The following is a 22829-nucleotide window of genomic DNA, read 5'->3' on the forward strand; positions in this document are numbered from 1 at the left end:
CGCATATGCTTGGGCTTTGGTGTATGCGCCAATTCATCTGGCGCATTCACCTTTGTATTATTATTATTTTCTAATTTTTTAATTTAAAATTTTTTTTAATAAATAATAAAATATAATATTAAAAAAATTGTATTCATGATATAATAAAAGTTACATGGGATTGACAAAAATTTAATGATCGACCCGATTGAAACGTCCCCCTGTTCCACATCCAGGTGCGTTAGTTTGTCTTCGAGGTCTCCCACGATTTTCCTGAGGTGTTTGGGGTCTTTGCATGCTGACTTGATCCAATGATGGCTGGTGTGAAGGTCCAACGGAAGTTCCAGCGATATTTGATAGATGTGTCCTCATTTGTTCCCAATAGTCAATGGGGCTCTGGAAAAGTTTCACATTTCGCACAAAAGAAGATTATGTAAAAGCCATTAAAAAGTTTCACATGGAACTATCAGCTGATTTCAGAGTTGATAGAACTAATGCAATGAGGTACAAAATTTATTATCCAAATGAGCACTGCCTCTTCAGGTTGTCGGCTTCGTACTGGAAGAGGAGTGGTTCTTGGGAGATTGGATCCATGGGTCCAGTTCACACGTGCATGCTCACAAACCCAATGCAAGACCATCAGAAGCTTAGCTCTCAGTTAATATATGATGAAATTTTGTTTGTTATTGGCGACAATCTGTCGTTAAAGGTGAGTAAAATAATCTCGGATATTAGGGAAGAATACCAATACACTCCATCATATAGGAATGTATGGATAGCTAGGAGTAAGGCTGTTGAAAAAAGTATATGGCAATTGGGAGGAGTCTTAAAAACAACTTTCAAAATACCTGTTGGCTCTTAAACAGTATGCTCCAGGGACTATTGTCAAGTTGGAAATGTTGCCTGCGTATACACCAGACGGAACGTGTGCTATTGGAAATGGAATATTCCACCGTCTCTTCTGGGTGTATCAACCATGCATCAAAGGTTTTTCTTTCTGTAAACCTATTATACAAATTGATGATACATGGTTGTTCGGGAAATACAAAGGAATGTTACTGATGGCAGTGTCACAAGATGGCAACAACCACATTTTTCCAATCGCCTTTGCCCTTGTTGAAGGGGAGACTGCTCAGGGATGGAGTTTTTTCCTAAGAAATCTCCTATTGCACGTTGCACCTCAACCTAACTTATGTTTGATCTCCGACAGACACCCTTCAATCATCAGTGTATATGATAGTATTGATAATGGCTGGCAGGATCCTCCTTCGACGCATGTCTTATGTATTAGACATATTGCTCAGAATTTTATACGGGAGATTAAAGACAAAACGTTACGGAAGAATGTTGTCAATGTAGGTTACACATTATCATAACCTTCTTTCAAACACTACCGCGAAGAAATAAGATTGTCAAGCGCAGATGCAGTACGGTGGATTGACAATAGTCCATTGGAGAAGTGGACTAGGGCATACGACAACGGTCAATGTTAGGGCCACATGACAATAAATCTTGTGAAATCAATGAACTCTGTCTTCAAAGGCATCTGTAACCTACATATAACCGCTTTGGTGCAGGAAACATATTTCAGTCTTCCAAATGGAGTTTAGTGTTGCAATATGGTCAGTTGTTCAATGAAATTCATTAGACACGAAACTGCCAAAGCAAACACACACGTGGTCACGGTGTTTGACCGTACTAAAGGTTGGTATAGTGTTGTCGAGTCCATGGATCACAATGAGGGCATGCCAATGGGACAATACAGAGTGGAATTAGATAGAGGTTGGTGCGAATGCGGAAAGTTTCAAGTCTTTCGTACGCTCTGCTCCCATGTCATTACGGCATGTTCAAAGGTTCGAAGTGATCCATCTTACTTATTGTCTGACGTTTACAAAGTCACCAGCCTATCAAATATTTACAAAATTAGTTTTTCAGTAGTGGCAAAAGAGGATTACTGACCAGAATATCAAGGGGACATTGTCTGACACAACGAAGTTATGCGAAGAAAGAAAAAGGGTCGCCCAAACAGCACCCGTATTCGAACCGAAATGGATATGACGAACAAAATGGTTAGATTATGTAGTTCATGCCGTCATCCAGGTCACAATCGTACTAATTGTCTTAGTGTTGGAACGAGCACAACAAGATAAACTCACATGTACCTCTTTTGCAATATATAAAAAACAAAATTTATTTCATATTATAAGTTTGTGAGAAAATACCATTACATAAACAACACAAACAACTACAACAATTAAAATACCATTACTATAACTAAGCAATTACAACCATCAAAACAATTTTGAACATATTATGCATCATCCTGCGAAGGTCTCTGTCAGTCTTAATATTCACTCATTCACGCACACACATGTCAACATATGTAGGCGCCAGAAGCATGGGCGCCAACACATGCATGCGCCAGCATCCTTGGCGTTACCATGGCTTGCTTGTAAAGCATGTGCCAGTGGTGTTGGCGCCTCCTTTTGGTTCAAAATGGATGTGTCAGTCCATCTGACACATCTGTTTTAAAATTTTGTTATTTTAAAAAGAAAAAAAATATTGATTATATTAAAAAAAGTAAAAACTAAAATTATTTAAAAAAAAAGTCCCAAAAACAACTCTAAACCTTCTCTTTTGTTCTAGGATGATAATATAATATTATAATAAAAATAAAAAGAATTAGAAGTTATCAATCTTTCTATATACTCTGTAACAAGCCATTTAAATTTTTTATATTTTGTATGAGAGTTATATTTAAAGTTACTAAAAGTTCATTTGTTGAGAATTTTTTCAGGTATAAATATTATCAAAAATTAATGTGAAATGGTAGTAAGTATCATATTTTCACTTTTTATCTCAAAATACTTTCTGATTTATAATATTAATATTAATATTATTTTTATTAACATATTTTAAATTATTGAATTTCACTTTATACAAGCTAATTATTATTCTTCTGTTTTAAAATTATTTTTCATTTTAGCAAATAAAATTTATTTTTAAATAAATGTTATTTTCAATTTTCAATGTAAAAATTATTTCTATTTTTTTTATTGTATCATTTAATAACTATTCTCTACATTACTTCTAACGTTAATTTAATAAAAATATAATATTTTATGATAACATTATTATATTTTTTAATCTGTGTGCCAAAAAAAATTAAATGACATTTATTTTAAAATGAAGGAAGTAATTAATAAGAATGTTTGAATAAATAATATTAATTTTATTATTGAATATAATCATTTTATGAAAAATCACACAAAATTTAAGTGTGACATTTAACGTTAAGCATAGAAAATATTTATGTAAAGTGTCCCCACTACTAATTTTTTTTGACTCCGTCACCAACAACCCTTTACAAAAGCGGAAAAGAAACACCATTAAGATTCACAAGCACATTATGTCTAATTTGGTTAACTCTAGTAAGAATTTTTTCTTGAAAAGTTACTAAGAGAAAACAACAATTTTAGAGGGAGTCAAACTATCCCAAAAGAGAGGAAGAATTAAATCCTCTAAGTAAATTCAAAGAGCACGTGGTAGATCACAATCAAGAAGTTTTGAATATGCGAAGGCGACAAAAAATACACCATCTTTTAAATGATGTCACTACCACCTATTAGAATCCAGGGAAAATTAAAAATCGAGTTGAATTAAATCACCCGACTTCCTAGACCATACCAATGTCTTCACGAATTCAACCGTCTAGAAATCAGATTATCTAGAGGTTGCCACATAGACTAAAGGCAGGTATTGGCCTCACGGATAACTCTAAATACTCGAAGAAAGAGTCTCTTGCTTATAGTGAAAATAATTACGAGTTAAGTTCAAAAACACGTAGATTCACGTTAATTTCTAAAAGATTACTTTTTAGCAAAGTTAACTCATAGATACAAAGTCAACACAAAACTCTTATGAATAACCCTCATAGATTTATAAATCTACATTTTTCTATAAAACTACAAAACTCTTATGAATAACCCTCGTAGATTTATAAATCTATATTTTTCTATAAAACTTCTTCATTGTCCCAACTCATTACGATATGCTACTCTTTTAAAGACATGATGAATCTTCTTTTGATCCAATGTAGAAAAACATAGAGATCATGCCTTGTCATGAGGATCATCTTTTGATTGGACATGGCACTAATTGGGTCAATAGGACAATTAGCAAAGTTAAAGCAGGGTTGAGTACTGCTAAATTAGGTGATACTCACATGCTAAAGTACTAAGCAATGTCTGATATAATTGAAGCAATAAAAAAGACAAAGTCATGTCAAGGTGAGGGACTGGGGAGTAATGGAGGTGTCCTATGCTTTGTTAATGTAAACCACTGTGGTAAGGACATTTGTCCCCTGTGGCACATATGATATTTCTTTGAGTTTGATCAATTTAATTGTTATGAGATTTATTATTGATTTGAAACTTAGTCACACTTAAACTTTTTTTACTACTAATACTTTCAGAATAATAATCATGAAAAAATTGCAATCCATAAAAAATGGCAGGTAATAGTCAACACTTTCAGGTTTATATGTAAGAAAAATTTATTGCAATTATCATGAAAGCATAATAACGCTAAAGTTCAAAACTGATAGGTAATTGGTCGTTTACAGTTTCTTGATATCAGTTACTTTCAGTTTTATATTGGCTTTTTTCTTGTATAGAATAATCTGCTAAAAACAATTATGTAATGCTATTGTCTAAGAGTGATATAGGGGTCCCTTTGAGGGGTTTTGTGGAAAGAGAATGTCAACAACAACAACAAAAAAATGTCTTATAAGACAAAACCTTATTAATTAGGCCTATGTTTAACAACTTATTGAAAACACATTGATTCAATTATTAAAAGCAATGGTGAATGGTACAGATTAAACTAGACTCTCAGCATGCGGTGGTAAGTTTCACTAGAGAGGACCCATTTCCATTACTTTTAGGCTTTATATTTAACGAGTACTTTCTGCCATAACCTTAATGTTATTATTTTTTAGAGAGCTTAATAGATTTTTTTTTAAATAAAATTTAATTGAAATATACTGACAGTATAAAAAGATTTTACACCGTCAGTTAATCATATACGTAGGATATTAAAAGAAGTTTGATTTTTATTTTGAAAATCTATAAAATAATAGAAGCGGATGATGGTGATGAATCGACAGTGTAAAATCTTTTACACTGACCGTGTATAATAATTAATCTCTTTTAAATAATCACATTTTTAACTTAAATTTTAAAATAATCATCTTTCTCAACTATTATTAAACCACTCCTATTTCAAATAAATAAAAGTAGAAAATACTAACAAATGCTCCATGAGCATTTTTTAAGGGCTTAAAAAGTAAATATTTTTAAAAATGCGTGTATTTAATGTATTGGAAATTGAAAATCATTATTTTTTTAAAGAATTTTTTATTTTTATTTAAAATTCTTAAAGAGTGCACGAGAGCACTTGTTAGCATAATCCATAAAAAAATCACAAAACAAAAAAACATGTGGCAAATCAATTCAAAATTATACTACACATTGGGATTTTTTTTTAAAATAACCACCATTTTTAAAATTAATTCTAAAATAATAATTTTTTCAAATTTTTTTCCAAAATAATCACCTTTAAAAAAAATGCGCCAGATGAACTGACGCATCCGTCTAGAACCAAGAGGAGGCGCCTGAGGCCTTGGAGCCTGCATTGGAAGCCTTATGAGAAGGCGTCAATGCCCATGACGCTTGCATTGTACCTCATGAGGAGGCGCCAATGCATATGACGCCTACATGTCTTGACATGTTAGGCACCTACCCTCTTAGCGCATGCATTTTATATCTCCTCTATAAATACCGCGCGTTGTATGCAATATTTTTCACAGAAAATCTTCCCCTACTACCATATTTTCTTTCATTCAACTCCACTCTCTTTCAAGTTTTTGAGTTTTAACGATGTCTGAATACATTCACAAGCGACATGCCGATTTAATATTTTCTGTCGTTGCGTCTCCGATAAAGATTCGACTCTAGAATATAAATTCATTTGAACGTCTTAATCGGACGTTGAATAGTTGGTTAGATGGAGAAATTGGAGATGGTGAAAGGATTAGAATAATCCAATGGCTTGTGTCCACGTTCAACCAAAATGGAAAATTGCATGAATGAGTGGATATCAAGACTGACCGAGACGTTCATAGGATGATGCATTACATGTTCAAAATTGTTTTGATGGTTATAATCGCATAGTTCTTGTATTGTAGTTGTTTTAATTGTTTGTGTTATTGTTTATGTAATGGTATTTTCCTCACAAACTTATAATATGAAATAAATTTAGTTTTTCATATATTGCAACAGAGGTACATGTGAATTTATCTGGTTGTGCTCGTTCCAACACTAGGACAGTTAGTACGATTGTGACCTGGATGACGGCATGAACTACATAATCTAACCATTTTGTTCGTCGTATCCATTTCGGTTCGAATGTGGATGCTGTTTGGGCGACCCTTTTCATGCGAAGGGTCAGACGATGTCCCCTTGATATTCTGGCTAGTAATCCTCTTTTGCTACTATGGAAAAATTAATTTTATAAACATTTGATAGGCCGGTGATTTTGTAAACTTCAGATAGCAAGTAGGATGGATCCCTTTGAACATGCCGCAATGACATGGAAGTTGGGCATACAAAAGGCTTGGAACTTTTCGCAGTCGCACAAACCTCTATCTAGTTCGACTTTGTATTGTCCCATCGGCATGCCCTCATTGTGATCCATGGACTCGGAAAAACTATACCAACCTTTAGTGCGGTCAAACACCGTGACCACATGTGTGTTTGCTTTGGCAGCTTCATTTCTAATGAATTTCATTGAAGCATCACTAAACAACTGCCCAGATTGCAACACTAAACTCCATTTGGAACGTCTAGTCTCAAATAACCCCCTAGCCTGAAATATGTTGCCTTTGAAGATTACGTTGAAGACAAAGTTCATTAATTCCACAAGATTTGTTGTCACGTGGCACCAATATTGACTGTTGTCGAATGCCCTAGTCCACTTCTCCAATGGAATGTTGTTGATCCACCGTACTGCATATGCGTTTGACAATCTTATTTATTCGTGGTAGTGTTTGAAAGAAGGTTCTGATAATGCGTAACCTGCATTAATAACCTTCTTTTGCAACGTCTTGTCTTTGATTTCCCGCATGAAATTTTGAGCAATATGTCTAATACAAAAGACATGCGTCGAAAGAGGATCTTGCCAACCATTATCAATGTTATTATATGCATTGATGATTGAAGTGTGTCTGTCGGAAATCAAATATAAGTTAGGCCGCGGTGCAATCGAAGATTTCTTAGGAAAAAACTTCATCCCTCAGCAGTCTCCCCTTCAACAAGGGCAAAGGCGATTGGAAAAATGTTGTTGTTGCCATCTTGTGCCACTGCCATCAGTAACGTTCCTTTGTATTTCTCGTACAACCGTGTACCATCAATTTGTATAATATGTTTACATAAAGAAAAACCTATGATGCATGGTTGATACGCCCAGAAGAGACGGTGGAATATTCCATTTCCAATAGCACACGTCCCGTCTTGTCTATACGCGGGCAACGTTTCCAACTTGACAATAGTCCCTAGAGCATATTGTTTAAAGCCAACAGGTATTTTGGAAGTTGTTTGTAAGACTCATCCAAATTGCCAAATACTTTCAACAGCCTTACTCCTAGCTATCCATGCCTTCTTATATGATGGAGTGCATTGGTACTCTGCCTTAATATCTGAGATTACTTTACTCACCTTTAACGACGGATTATCGCCAAAGACAGACAATATCTCATCGGATATTAGCTGAGAGCTTAGTTTCCGATGATCTTGTATTGGGTTTGTCAGCATGCATGTGTGAACTGGACCAATGGATCCAATCTCCCAAGAATCGCTCCTCTTCCGGTACGAAGCTGACAACCTGAAAAAGCAGTGCTCATTCGAACAATAAATTTTGTACCTCAATGCCTTAGTTCTATCAACTCTGAAATCAACTGATAGTTGCATGTGAAATTTTTTGATGGCGTTTACACAACCCTCTTTTGTGCGAAATGTGTCTCCTTGTTTCAAAGATCCTTGCATTTGCACATAAGGATTGTACCATATATCTGATGAAGGTTCATTGGAACCCAAATTCAACCTTGTCATGTGTTGAGGTGGACAATATACATGACTAGCTGGTAATGACCCCTCTTCCTCATCAGCGTTCACCATTGAATCAACCAAGATCTCAACTTCTTCCTCTTCGTCATCTACAACATTCACCTCAGCTTGTTCGTCATCAGTTTCATAAAACACTTGTGACTGATCAATGAACTGAGACACTTGTTGTTTTTGTGGTAATATATAAAACTCTATATTGTTGTACCCAAATTGTTCGTGACTGAGAAACATATGTTGAACATCTTCATCATCTCGAATCTTCTTCTGATAAAACTTCACCTGGTTTTCTGCAAACCAAACCGGATTTTTATAGATGATTTGGCCAACAAGACTGCACTGCAATTTCTTTTCTATTCTTTTCTATAAATAGGCTTCAAATCACAACATCAAATCATCTCCGACACTAATCATCTATACTCTTTCTTTACCGCACTCTTTCTCTGCAACACTCAAATTATGTCTCTGTTGACTATGATGATGAACACAGAGGAACACTCGAGAATATCTTGACATTTGTATGTTATCACTCTCTTTTTACTTATTCCATATTTAATTCGTATATCTTTGTTATCTATGTTTGTATTATATATTACTTCTTCTTATTGTATTTCTTACTTATGTGTTATTAGGACCCAAAGCGTTTTCGATGCCGTGTACATGAATATGTACCATACGATCCTTTGATAGAACCATATATTAGAGGATGTGGATTTGGAAATCTCCTCAACATTGTCTCGTACTCGGTGGACTACAAGTTCATTCTTGCTTTGTTGGAGAGATGGAGACCCGAGGCCCACACATTTCACCTTCCTTTCGGTGAGTGTACTGTCACACGTGAGGACGTATACATGTTGTTGGGTCTCCGTATAGATGGTAAGGTCGTGAATGGTAAAGTAAACCAAGACAACTCTATCTGCAACGAATTATTGGATGCCCCTTTGTGTGACGACCAAACTGAGGGAGAGTCATCCGGTCAAGTAAGGGGGCAAGGTATAAATTTAAAATACCTTAAACAGTATTATGCGAGTATAATATTGTCTGAAGAATCAACCGAGTACGAAAAAATAATTAAAGCTTGGTATTATATTATGATTTTATTTGATAATTTTCTATTTCCAGAAAGTACAGATAATTCAGTAAATATTATGTATTTATCGTTGTTACGCAACATTAATAAGGTAAGCACATATAGTTGGGGTTCAACTGTGTTGGCCCATCTATATAGTGCAATGTGTAAAAATGCAAAAAAGAATACTTGAACGTATTTTTCATGTGCGTATTTGCTACAAGCATGTGGTTGGTCAAGAATGTCGTCACTCGCCCTGATAAACGAGAACCCATTCATGTTCTCGTTTGCAACAAAGTAAGTGTAACACTTTACCATTTAATTAATTATATTTTATATTACAATTAAATGTAAATAATATTTTTCAATTTTTTTATCTAAGGTGGTCAGTAAGGGGGATGAACTATAATAGATGTCTGAAACGTGCTATAATAGTCTATCGCAATCTATTGGACCACATTGGACCAGACGATGTAATACACCTACGCAACTATATTTTAATTTAAAAATACTTATCAAATTATTTATCATCTAATCATTTTGTATTGTTTTACAGTTTATCTGGAGGTCATATCTGGATCTTGATCATCATGTGAACCATGACGATGTTGCAGTTTGGACAACAAAGACACCAATTATCCGGTTCACTACTGTGGAAATGCACCAGAGTGACCGGGTAAAATTGCAGTTCGGCATGCAACAATAGATTCCAGAACCTCCGACGTGTTTGGGGAATTGACATCAAAAAAGAGTTGATGCCCAATGGGATTATTCCGACTGGAGAGACTTTGCAAAAGAGATGTGTCGTTAATGGAGGAATCGACGACAACACATCATAAACGAATCAGTCATCCATGGTGCAAGACCAACTCAACAATATATGACATGGTTTAGGTTGGTAACAACGCAACAATTTGTGTCTGAGTCGCGGTATTTGATAGATCTGTGCCAACTAGCTTCGTCATCGTACGCCCAACAACAAGTCCTCGTCCAACACCAATGTCAAACCACCCAAACCCAACCTCACACCATCAACCTACCACATACACCCAACAACCAAACACCAAACTTCGCAACCCATTCATGCCATCCACCCAACAACCAAACACCCAACGTCGCAATTCATTTATGTCACCCACCCAACCACAAAACCAAAAATCAAACCCTACCCACCAACAACCATACGCTTGAACCATAACCGTCTATAGCCCAGATGATTCATATGGGTCACTTCATGGTAGCCCCCCACCAATGACCACTCAAACATCTCATCACCAAAACACACAACCATTGTTTAACTATAGTACGTCCAAGGAACCATTGTTTCGTTTCCAAAACGATTCAATGTCCCAATTTGGGCAACTATACCGTCCACAATCCACCCAACCCCATCGACCTAACTATGATGACATGGCACCGAACTCCATTACGGAAGCGCCGTTGGCCAGAGCCCCTCCGGATATTGTGAACAAATGATGACACATCTGTCAAATACCGCTGGAACTTCCGCCGGACCTTCACACCAGTCATCATTCGATCAGGTCAGCACACAAAGACCCCAAACACCTCAGGAAAATCGTGGGAGACCTCAGAGACAAACTAACGCACCTGGATGTGGAACAGGGGGACGTTTCGATCAGGTCGATCATTAAATTTTTGTCAATCCCATGTAACATTTATTATATCATGAATAAAAAATAAATTTTTACATTATATTTTATTATTTCATAAATAAAAAAAATTAAAAGAAAAAATTAAAAATTAAAAAAATAAATAATACAAGGGTGTATGTGCCAGATGAATTGGCGCATACACCACATGCATTAAGCAGGCGCCATGGGCATTGGCGCCTCCTCATGAGGCTTCCAATGCAGGCGACAAGGCCTAAGGCGCTTCTTCTTGCCTAAGGCGCTTCTTCTTGGTTCAAGACGGATGCGCCAGTTCATCTGGCGCATTTTTATTGAAATGTGGTTATTTTGAAAAAAAAAAATTAAAAAAATTATTTTGGAATTAATTTTAAAAATGGTGGTTATTTAAAAAAAAAATCACATATTGGCACGTGCATATAACAAATGCACATAGGCATCAATGGAATTGGCGCATGTATATAACGTTTATACATATGTGCCAATTGATCTGACACATGTTTTTTTACTGCGAATTTTTTTAAAACATTAATATTTTGGTATATAGTTGAGAAATATGGTTAGTTTGCAAATTAAATTGAAAAAAATAGTTATTTTGAAGAAAAAAATCACTTTAAGAGTTTTATTTATAAAAGAATTTAATTGAAATGCACTGATAGTGTAAAGATATTTTATACTGTTAAACGGATGATTGTGATGTATTGACAGTGTAAAAAAATTATATTGATAGTGCATAATAATTAATCTCTTTATAAAAAAAATGGAACAAAATATTTTAATGATTCTTTTAATTTAAAACATAATTCAAAAATACTTTTTAATGAAAAAATCTTATTAAAAATATTCTTTTTAAAAGTAAACTTCAAATTAAAATTTATCAAGATTTTTTTTCTAAAAATAGGAAAACAATTTGTTTTTTAACAAAAATTGAAAAATAATTTACAACTCTAACGAGAGTCCTTTCAATAATTTAGAACTTTTTTATTTAGCACCAAAGATATAGTATTATGTGGTTGTTCATTTACACCTTAGATATTTCTCTGAAACGTTATAAATGTTCAAAAATATTCTTGTATTATAGTTAAGTTTCAGACACGCCTATATTATTTTGTTTATATGATTTCACTTTAAAAAATAATAATTAAATGAGTTTGTCTGAAAGTTCAAATCCAGATAGTATTACCTACTAAAAATCACATCTATATCTATAGAAAATGGGAAGTATTGCTCATGTTTACAAAATTTATTGTGAATAAACAAATAATATTAAATATCAGTAAAACCTATTTGATGCTAAAAACTTCAGTTATGGTCGACGATTTTTTTTAAAATAAACTTTTCTTTTAAGAATAATACGAAAATAATCATAATTTTAAAATATTTATTAATATAATCATTTTTTTTAAATAATCAATGGTCATTTGTTATGACGCATGCATTGATCAATTTGTATTCATGCGTCATTACAATTGACGCATGCATATAAAATGTAGGATTCACTGCAATTGACGCATGCATGTAAAATGTAGAAGCATGCATCACTACAATTGGCGCATGTATGTGGTTACTTTCTTTTTACATGCATGCGTCAATTACAATGACACGTGCTCTTACATTTGATATAATTTTATATACATGCGCTAATTGCAATGACGCATGCTCCTACATTTTACATGCATGTGCCACTGTAATTGACGCATGCTGTTATATTTTACATGCATACGCCAATTACAATAACGCATGTTCTCACCAACATAATTAGTTTGATAAATAAGTTAAAAATATGATTATTTTAATATATAATTTTAAAAAAATTGATTATTTAAAAAAAAAAATTGTGGTCTAAAGATAACTTCCATAAGAAAGTGCATTTTCAAATTTTCATAGAATTTTGAAGAAATATATAGGTGTATTTTGAGCTAACTCCGATACTGTTATAACCAAACATGAACTATCTAAGGCTTGTTTGTATATGGCCCCGCCCTTTTCTATAAGACACTAGACCATCTTTTTCAGAAAAAGAAATAAATTTGACAGGGGTACAAATTTCAGACAAGTCCAGTCGACAAAACATTATATGGAAATTAATACTAATAGTTGCTTCCTTAACAGCTAAGAATCCTAAGTCATGTCCATACATAATATCACTGCAAAGACAAAGCACGTCTCATTACTATTACTATTAGATACAAGAAAAAAAAGCATTAATGTTCAACTTGGTAGTTTAATAGAACCAAATGCTATCTTTTAACACAGTACAGCGTCATCACAATGGTGGAGTTGCTTTGTTTACACAATGGACTGCTTATCTCAAAGCTTTATACTTGTAACTATGACGCTTAAACGAAGATAAGGGAAACTTTTTTTCTGTCAAAAGTTGCAGAGCAGAAACCATTAGGAAGGGCATGAAACCGTCACAATAATAAAACCACAACCAATCAATACATGAATTCATCTAACCTGGCATTTTTTAATCATAATCAAGACACACTTGTGCAAGCATTTTAATCACTATCAACAATATTTTATAGCACATGAAAAACTATTGATTGCTTTTTCTTTTTTCCTTCTTTTCTTTTGGGTTATAAAGACCTAGTGGGCTAAAAAAAGGTTATGAATAATCTCATGCACTTTTGGGACAGATATTATAATCTTCACTTTTGACGTGAATCGTCACATCCGCTTCATGTTCATTTGAACCTTCGCGGATGAAAATAGTACTGTCTATTGAAGATGTGACCCCAACAAAAAATTACATATGCGTAGTGTCTGCACTAGACATTTCTTTAACAGTCAACCAACAATGAAAGGAAACCCCAGGCAGAATGTCTAGAAGAAAGTTCAACGGGTAATTCTGATTAAGAGTGGATAGCAGTGCCCTGTCTCATAACTAGGCCAAGAGTCCCTATCTGCACCATGCAAGAATCCCGCATGACGTTTCCAGACTTCTTTGTCGTAGTTCTCTGTTACACTGATATGCAGGCCATTTTCTTCAGCCACCTCCAAGAACAGGTCCAATGAGTTGCCTCTTTTTGGACTTAAAAATATAGCCTCAGAAGATTTTGTTTTTGACAACAAGTGCTTGACAATTCGAGCAAGATCTCTGTGGAAGTCCTTAAAGAAAGTGCTGTCAAAATAGCCATTCAATGTCTTAATATAAATATGAGATTAGCCTAAAGACCAAAACATAAGGCAAGTCAAAGCTACATGCTTGTGAATCTGCTGATTCATTTCGTACATAATATAAGTCTGCCTTAACATCAGTTACAAATAAATTTAGTTATGTGAAGATGTCCGCAACAACAACTACAACAACCGAGCCTTATCCCACTAAGTGGGATCGGCTACATGGATAAAATTATGCCATAATGTTTTATCCAAGACCATTTTTCTATCCAATTCATTAATCTTGATATCTTTTTTAATGGTTTCTCTTATAGTTTTTCTAAATCTTCCTCTACTTCCAATTGTTTGACTCTTCTCCATCTGATCTACTTTCCTTATAACAGAATCTACACGTCTTCTCTTACGTGCCCAAACCACCTAAGCTTATTTTCCAACATTTTTTCTACTATAGGTGCTACCCCAATATTTTCTCTAATATCGTCATTTCTAATCTTATCTCGTCTAATCTTACCAGACAACCAACACAACATCCTCATCTCTAATACACTTACTTTATTTTCGTGTTGATTCTTAACTCCCCAACCATAACATGAATGCAAACAAATTTTCATAGAAAAAAAAAAGCAAATTTTCCAACAAATAAGCAATATATTTAATGCTCAGTGATTATCACCACATGCTTAACCATTTGACTCTTATATTTATCAAAATTATGAATAGAAAATGCTATTGGCATGAAATAACATTTTCCATTAAGTAAGAAGTTACATGCATACAGCTATGTCACTAGAGCTGCAAATAAGATCTTCAACGGAGTTGGCAAAGAATGCAAACATAAACAACAGTTGAAAATTGGAAATTCAAATAAAGATCTTAAGGTCTTACCAATCACTTGCAACAATGATATCAAAATTGTCTGCAACACTAGAAATATCTTCCTGATTCCAATGAAGCATCATTGACTTCACAACTGTATTCCCAAATGCTCCAGAATTAGCTTCAATATTACGCTGAGTATCTGTTTGTCATGGATGAGCAGTCCATTTAACATAAAAATATTTAATGAAGTATATTCTCAAAAGGGATAACATTCCATGCAAGCTTTAAAATAAATAAATAAAACCTAGAAATTGTGTTTAGTACATTGGGAAGATAAATTCCCCGTAAAACAAGCGACAATTGCTGGTACTTTTGGTTAGAGATCTCACTACTTGCAACCATACATGATTTTTTAAAAATGTTACTATATAGGGATTTATCAAGTGAGAACACACTCTCATGAGTCGACATAATCCTAATTATACAACTATGTATGGACAGTCAAGGCTAGACAGACTTACACAAACCAATTTGTCTATCAGGGCACACAGACATACATGCATAAGACAAGATCAAATGACAACAATTTCCTTTTGTAATAACTATTTTTAGTTTTTGAGTGGTCTTTTCCTCTCCATAAGTAAAACTGAAACAACGGAGGTTGAGAGGAAGAGTAAATGCCAACACTTGGACAATTACTTCTATATTCTCAAAAGTTGGACATTTATGTCTATAAAGGACACAAGATATCACAAAAATGCCACCAAACTCATCTGATAGGTAAACTACCATGCTCTGATAGAATGTTCAAAAGTCTCTCACTGTGTTCGTCTACAACTAATCAGTTTATCTGTCCTGCTAACAGCATGGCATCAGCCAGCAATGAATAAACACTCACAAATGAGTTCAAATAAGGCTTAGGGAAAAACAAGTTAGCTAACGATGCCAGCAACGGGTATTATATATTTAGATTTTACACATATAAGCCTTACTAACATCCGTTGCAAATACTGGTCAAAGAGGTAATTAGATTTTAGTAAAATCATGTTACGCATATAAGGCACCTAACACCCATAATGAATAATAATCTAAAAGGTGATCACCAAATCTTAATCCAGTTGTTTCATGTTTATTATCACCAAAAATGTAAAGGGAAACAAAACGACTTGTTGAAATTTATATCAAGAAAGAAGACAATATTTTCCCTTCCTCACATCTATTTATGGAACAAGTATTGAGTGTTTACTAACCAATTAGTTATCACTTTAACTAACATAAGAAATTAAGAAAAATTGTCATCAATAACTATAGCAAAAGGATACAATCAACTACTAGTGGATTTCCATCTGAGATTACAACCTCTGATGCCTCAGTAACAGCTGCAATAACAAATCCAGCCAAACCATAGCCAGAACCAATCTCAATAACCTTTTTAGACCTAAAAGAAATCATACCAGTCTGAGGTCACACAAGAATAACAGTCAAAATGATGCTAGCGATACACAGAACAAATGGGATAAAATATAATAATAGTTATTCAAAGCTGAATAAATCTTTATGAAAGAAAAACTATAGATCCTCAAACCTGAATATATCTCTATGCGACAAGCAATAATGAGCAAGAACATCTTCAGATGGCCAATTACCTGCAGAGGACGTCATGAATTTATAAGCACAACTGTGAAAATTGTAAGTGATAGAATCACCTTTGTTTCCTCCAAAATGTGCAACCAACTGGCATCTGATTCATTTTCTTCTAAATACAGCTTAAATTTAAAGTACTTAAAAAAAAATTATTTATTATTTTACATCAGAATATTTAGGCAAAAAATCAAAGCTCCCTCTAGTGAATTCAAAAAACCTTAATAGCAGACAAAATCTTATTCGATTAGCCATAAAATATGCTCTAAAATATGTTTCTCAAGAATAACCTTATTTACATAATTGCTACAGAAATTTGGATCGATTAGAAATAATGCACATTTAAAAATAATGCAAATAGAGTAATTATGGTTACACAATATCCTATAATCATATAAATATAGTAAATAGGATAATGTAAATCTTTGTAGCGCGTAGGACAAGCTTCTTTGTGTAAGAACACAGATTCCATCACCTGTCTTTCTTACTAAACATGATATCTAGAGCCCAAAAAGAGCCAACTTTGATCCATGATCCCAGTGTACCCACTGCCCATTAGTACCAATTATTGTTTTCTACAGAAACTGGATTTTCTAAGATTTTTGGTCTCCACTTACGTATCCTCATTCCAGCAACCCAAAAATCCGCTCTAACCACTGTTAGACTGTTCTGGCCACCATCTGATACTGTCCACCGATTTTTCTGGCCAGCAACATCCCCGTTAGATGCACCTACATGTGACAAACAGCATTGCAGCCTTAACCTTTGCACAGCCACTTTCAGCCATGTGTGTCTGCTCTGTTCGGGCAGCCACCAGCTGAACATTGGTTGACCTGAACTCCTCTACATAGATCATCTCCCTTTGGTTTACTTAGTGTACTGTATTGTGAGACAACGTCCAAGCTACACATACTTATTCCAGCTGTTTGATGCATGCTTCAGTGCATTTTGCAGTGCCCATTGCGACCATGGGCAATGACTTTCGAAAACCTCCCATTACATAAACTAATCCTACAACAACTAGTGGCTAAGATGATATTTTGAAATGGTTTGTAGAGCATCTGTTTAGGCTCTACTACCTCTATTGTACACAACTGTAATTTGTTTGCTTGTATTTCTAATCATCATCTCTTGGTACTTGGGTTCACTTCTGGACTCTAGTGCCGTTGATCACATCTGTAGAAATAAATCCCCGGAATAATTTCACATAGTTACTTAGCTAATGATTCCCAAAAAGAAGTCCAAACAAGTTGGTACTACCCATCCTCTCCTTTCTCTTTCGGTTGATTATTTATTATTTGTTCCAACTTTTCCAATTAATTTATGTTTTATTAGCCGCTTAAACTTCTCTCTTGATTGTTTCCTATCTTTTACTAGAGATTTATTTTCTTGCGTGATCAAAGTTCAGGTTAGATGATTGGCATTAGATGTGAGTTTAACGACCTCGATCAACTCACCAACTACCTTGGCATTGGCAATGCCATAGATTCTCCCCTTCTTCTAATACATGCTGAACCAAGCAATCCTATCCTAACAAAGTTACAACAATTAGTGCGAACCTTGACCAAGATTTCGACTCCATCTTGTGAGCTGTCTTAACTCAAGAAACACATGTAGTTTGTTTCCTAATCAAGTCCATATGGAACTCGGTCTCCTTTCTCCCTAGTCCATTGATATATAGGTTCCTAGTCATACTAAGTCAAAACTTTGAAGTTCAGATGCTTTTTTACATCCAATGATGGTTAATCAAATTGTACACGGTTATCATTTATGAAAATAGGTCTGGATTATTTTGCATTTTCCAGCAATTTTACTATGAGATAGAAAACAATGTTTGGTGTTGTCATGCATACCTTATGCATTGATAATTATAATAGTTTATCTAGGTAATGTTAAAGCTTTATGACGCGCGGCATCTCATCTCCTTCTTCACCAAACATCATGTGTTCATTTCACACCCCTCGACAAAATGGGGCTACTAAATGCAAGAAACACCGTCTTATTGAAATAGCTCAGTCAGACACTACTAATCCACTTAAATGTTCCTTTTCATTTTAAGGGAATATTGTTCTTACTGCTTGTTATCTCAATAATCAAATGTCATCCTTTATTCTTGATAACCAAGTACACCCATTATGTTTTATTCCTCATCAGGATTTGCCCCTTTACACCCGTGTCTTTGTGTATACTTGTTTTGTCCATAAACTTGCCCCTAGTTTAGATAAATTGTCTATCCAGTCTCTCAGATGTGCCCTTCATGGTTACTCTTAACTGTATAAAGTGTATTACTCTAGTCAAACTCAATTGGTTTTACCTTATTTGAGTCAAAATGGTGCACAATTGCAGAATTGTTGCTTAGGGTGAGGTCTTCAAGGCTAGTTCATCATCTTTGTAGATCTCTATATGCCTTTGGGGAGAGCACCTAACATAATTGAAGTCTACGAAAGAAGATAAAAAAAGGTGTGATACAGGGAATCACAACCGAGAAAAATAATAGGAGATTTCTATTTCCTAGGATTACTAACTACTGAGCTAGAAGATGAGGGTGGATTAGGAGGGAGTGTGCTGGGACTTATGGAAGAGATTAGACCCTCTCAAACTGCCTAAAGTTTCTGTTATCTTCTTCCTTTGTATTTATTTTTGCACTCTTGTATTTCCTATACAGACAAAAGTTTTATATTACTTTAGATATAAGCCTTATTTGGTCCAATAAGAAGTGTTTTGTTTGTGTTCTCTAATATTTTATGGCTTTTGTCAATTGGTACCAAAACTCCTGGCCCATTGAGCTTCAATCAGCAAGTGACAAGTAATTAAAAGGAGCCTTTATAACCCATAAAATAAATTGAAGAAATAAAAAGTAACAACAGAAAAATCAACGAAGCAAAGATATCCAAATCCCACTGGATATTTACAAGGGAGACCCTTAGAAAAGACCATGTGATTTACGCAACATAGAAGCCAGTTGCCTAATATTATCCCAAAACAGCAATTAAGACTGAAAGTCCTTACAAACATGGGGGGTTACACTCCAACCTAATACAGCAAATCGTAGCATGTACTGCACAACAAATGTAATTGTTTCAAGTCCTAAAGAAAGACTCCCCTTCAATATAGAATAAAAACTTAGACAACAACCTTATAGCTCATGTGTCACTTTATTCTGAACTGTGCAACTATTCTACACTGTGCCACTGACAAAAGAATAGCATGAAGTTACCCCCGGTCTGAGTAAAAAATGATGAGAATATTTATGAAAATACTATCAGTCCCTGTAAGCTCAGAAAAGAAAAGAAAAAAATCTAAGATGCAGTTATGAGTTGTGAGGATGGCAAAGAAACGTACAGACAAGCCCAGTGTTGTCAATGTTATATCTGTTACATGTCTGAAAATCATCGAGGTCAGCATGGTTGTCAACTCTTTGCCTGCATAAATAAAAATATACCAATAGATAATGTTCAACCCAGAAACTTTCATGAAATGAGATTGTCAATTACTTGTATGGATACTAAATGAAACACGTGGTAATAGGAAAGACAATCAATTTACAGAATGTCAATGTTTATGTTTGCATAATTAGGTCCTGTTTACTCTCTAAAGATGGAAGACTCGTGTAGTGAGTAATTGTGATAGATTGAAGATGGAAGGCAAAGAAGAACGGTTTTCAGAAACATTGAAAACAATATTTTGGCATTTTCAAAATTTCTGAAAAATATTAGATCTATTTTAAAAAATGTAAGAAAATTGTGATGAAAAAAATTGGATATATACATTCACTTTAGTTCAAGTGAAAATGAAAGCAGAAAATACTTTCACTTTTCATTTTCTAATACTTCTGTTCCTTTTAAACTGCTAACAAGGAGATACAAGAGCCTATCCATTAGGGTCATCCACCTAATTATCCATACATCAAGCCCAATAGTGTTGGGTGTGAAAGGATGCAAAGATGACCCTAGGTTATGCTTTGTGTGTGGGCTAGAGCCATCACTATCTTTGGGGTGGGAAAACAGTAACACTTTATACACTTTAAAAGAAAGTATCACAGTAGATGTAACTTGAGTAATTGACTAAGTTGCCTACACATAAAAAACAATAGAGTGATACTTTTATTGACATTGAAAATGAGAAAATCATCAGATGTTTTTAGAATATGAAAATTTTGCAAAGAACAATTGTGGTGTATTTTTATGCTTTCAAAAAAAATTGTTATACATATTTAACACTACAAATTTCTTGAGTTCACTACTCAATATTCTCGAGTTTGTCTCTTAGGGGGTGTATAGGAAAAAACACAAGTCCCACATTGAAAAGAGATAAGGCCTCAAAAAAGTCTATTAACTATCTCATAAAGAAACATGCGAAGACAAACTGGGTTAAAATCTGAAAATTCTTCATTGACTAAAAACTATCAAATGAGTATAGGGTAGTTGGTATGTAAAGGAAGGGAGTCCCCCTAACTGATTTGTTTCAGTTAGTTATGAATCTAACTATATTCTGACTTATTCTAACTAATACTGACTTAGTTACAATGTCGATAAGCTGAAAACAGTTTGAAACTGACTGTTATTCAATTGTGTTATACAAGCCGGTTTGCTAATAATGAGTTAAACCCAATATAAAAACCTAACAATTACAAGACTTGAAATCAGCTTTGCAGTAAACAAAGCCTGCCAGTTCAACTCTCAGCCTTTTGTAAACCGTTGGAAAGTTATTAAACACATCCTCAAATATCTAAAAGGAACCCTCCAACATGACATTCTCTCAGCCATGCCTCCCTTACTCAACCCCTCACTATCTCTGGTTTTTTTAATGCAAATTGGGGTTATAATCCTGATGACAGAAAGTCCACATTACCTGGGACCAAATGAGATTTCCTGTGGCATAAAAAGAAAACTCTTATAGCTAGATCTAGCACTAAAGCGGAGTATAGAAGCCTGGCCAACACAGCAATCGAAGTACTATGGATTCAGTCCCTTCTCCTGAGCTCCAGATTCCTTTCAACACTCCTACTATGTATTGTGACAAGTGACAACCTCGGCACTTTTTGCTTATCACACAATCATGTATTCCATGAACATGAGGCTAGACATCATTTTCCTCAAAGAAAAGGTTCTCAGCAAAAGCCTAGTAGTCAAGCACATTCATGTTGCTGACCAGTTCCTTTATGTGATGAAAATAACAAACATATATTTCACCAAAAGCATGCTATCTAATAATTTTCCAATTCCTATTTTCAGTTTAGATTTGACTATTCTAAACAACATCAACAGTTCAGAGAGAAAATCACAACCACCAGTCAATAATTTATCCTATGTATGATTTGTAATGCAATTTCCATTTGAATTACAATGTCACTGTAAACAAAAGATGAACACCAAAAACAATTAAAAAAAACACAAAACTCACCTCAAAAACAGTTGAGGAGCGCCAGGAATTGGCAAAGTATAACAAACTCGAGCATCTTTGGCAGAAGAACCATTGCATTTATTTGAACTACGTTCATCATCGATTACATGAGAGGGTATCAAGTTGAATCCGTGAGTGGTTCTTCTTGAAATGTGTTTGATACTCAATTGAGATTGTTCGTCTACAAATAATTGGGGGCGGAAAATAAAAACGTAAAGAAGATTCGATTCAATAGAAGTTATAGAAACATTTTGGGAACGAAATTTGATGAATGTGATGATGTGTGTGAAAATGAAATTACCTGGATTTGGAGGAGAGGGATTAGAGAGAAGAGCTTGACGAAGGATTTTCCATCTTAAAGATGAAGCTTTCTCGTTCGTTTTGTTTTCCATGTCTATTTATTCGGTTTTGATTTCGCTCACTTGACGAAGGAGTATATCTTACTTCCTCTCACAAATATGTTAGTTTTATTTGTTTACTTCAAAATAAAAGATTGAATAATTGTGTTAAGCTTTCCCTCACTTAGGGGCGCCAACACCATATCCTATTTATTTCGGAAGTTGAAGTTTCTGTCACTAAATTACTGAATTAAAAAAAATTACATTCAACACTTTTAAAAGAAATAGATATGACATTGTACTCATAATTTATATTAAATATGCACTCCTCTCTCTTCCAAAATAAAATTTTGAGTAAATTGTACTCCTTTCCTTAAGAGATGTTTGAATTACAACATTTCCTACACTTTTAACTTATTTTAACATAAATAAATGTTTTTCTTTATAATACCTATTAACTTTGAACCTCCATTAAAAAAAGATTAAATCATATTTTTATTAAAATGATAGTAACAACGTCAACATTTGCTAACGTGTGTCATCTGATGTGTAACATTGACACTGTTTAGCATTTGTGATTGATTTAGTGATGAATAAATCATTCACTAATATGTGTTTATGTATTTTT

General features: G+C 34.3%; 1 protein-coding gene across 2 annotated transcripts; it reads right to left on the reverse strand.

The window, feature by feature from the left end:
* Positions 1 to 13018: 13018 nt before the first annotated feature.
* LOC127074701 (calmodulin-lysine N-methyltransferase) lies at positions 13019 to 22460 on the reverse strand. 2 transcript variants are annotated; one of them, XR_007786096.1, is made up of 8 exons: positions 22165 to 22385; positions 21864 to 22044; positions 19803 to 19882; positions 16405 to 16465; positions 16142 to 16257; positions 14886 to 15018; positions 13335 to 14001; positions 13019 to 13241 (listed from the first exon to the last, which is right to left on the reverse strand). XR_007786096.1 is itself a non-coding variant. In XM_051016044.1 (8 exons), the coding sequence occupies exons 2-8, from the start codon at positions 22253 to 22255 to the stop codon at positions 13716 to 13718; spliced, it is 948 nt and encodes a 315-aa protein (XP_050872001.1). In that variant the 5' UTR covers positions 22256 to 22305; positions 22421 to 22460; the 3' UTR covers positions 13317 to 13715. The 2 variants fall into 2 exon arrangements, 1 of the variants encoding a protein (XP_050872001.1); XM_051016044.1 differs by lacking the exon at positions 13019 to 13241 and adding an exon at positions 22421 to 22460 and having other exon boundaries at positions 13317 to 14001; positions 22165 to 22305.
* Positions 22461 to 22829: the final 369 nt, after the last annotated feature.

This window comes from Lathyrus oleraceus, chromosome 4 (genome assembly GCF_024323335.1).
Source record: "Lathyrus oleraceus cultivar Zhongwan6 chromosome 4, CAAS_Psat_ZW6_1.0, whole genome shotgun sequence".
Classification (NCBI taxonomy): Eukaryota; Viridiplantae; Streptophyta; class Magnoliopsida; order Fabales; family Fabaceae; genus Lathyrus; species Lathyrus oleraceus.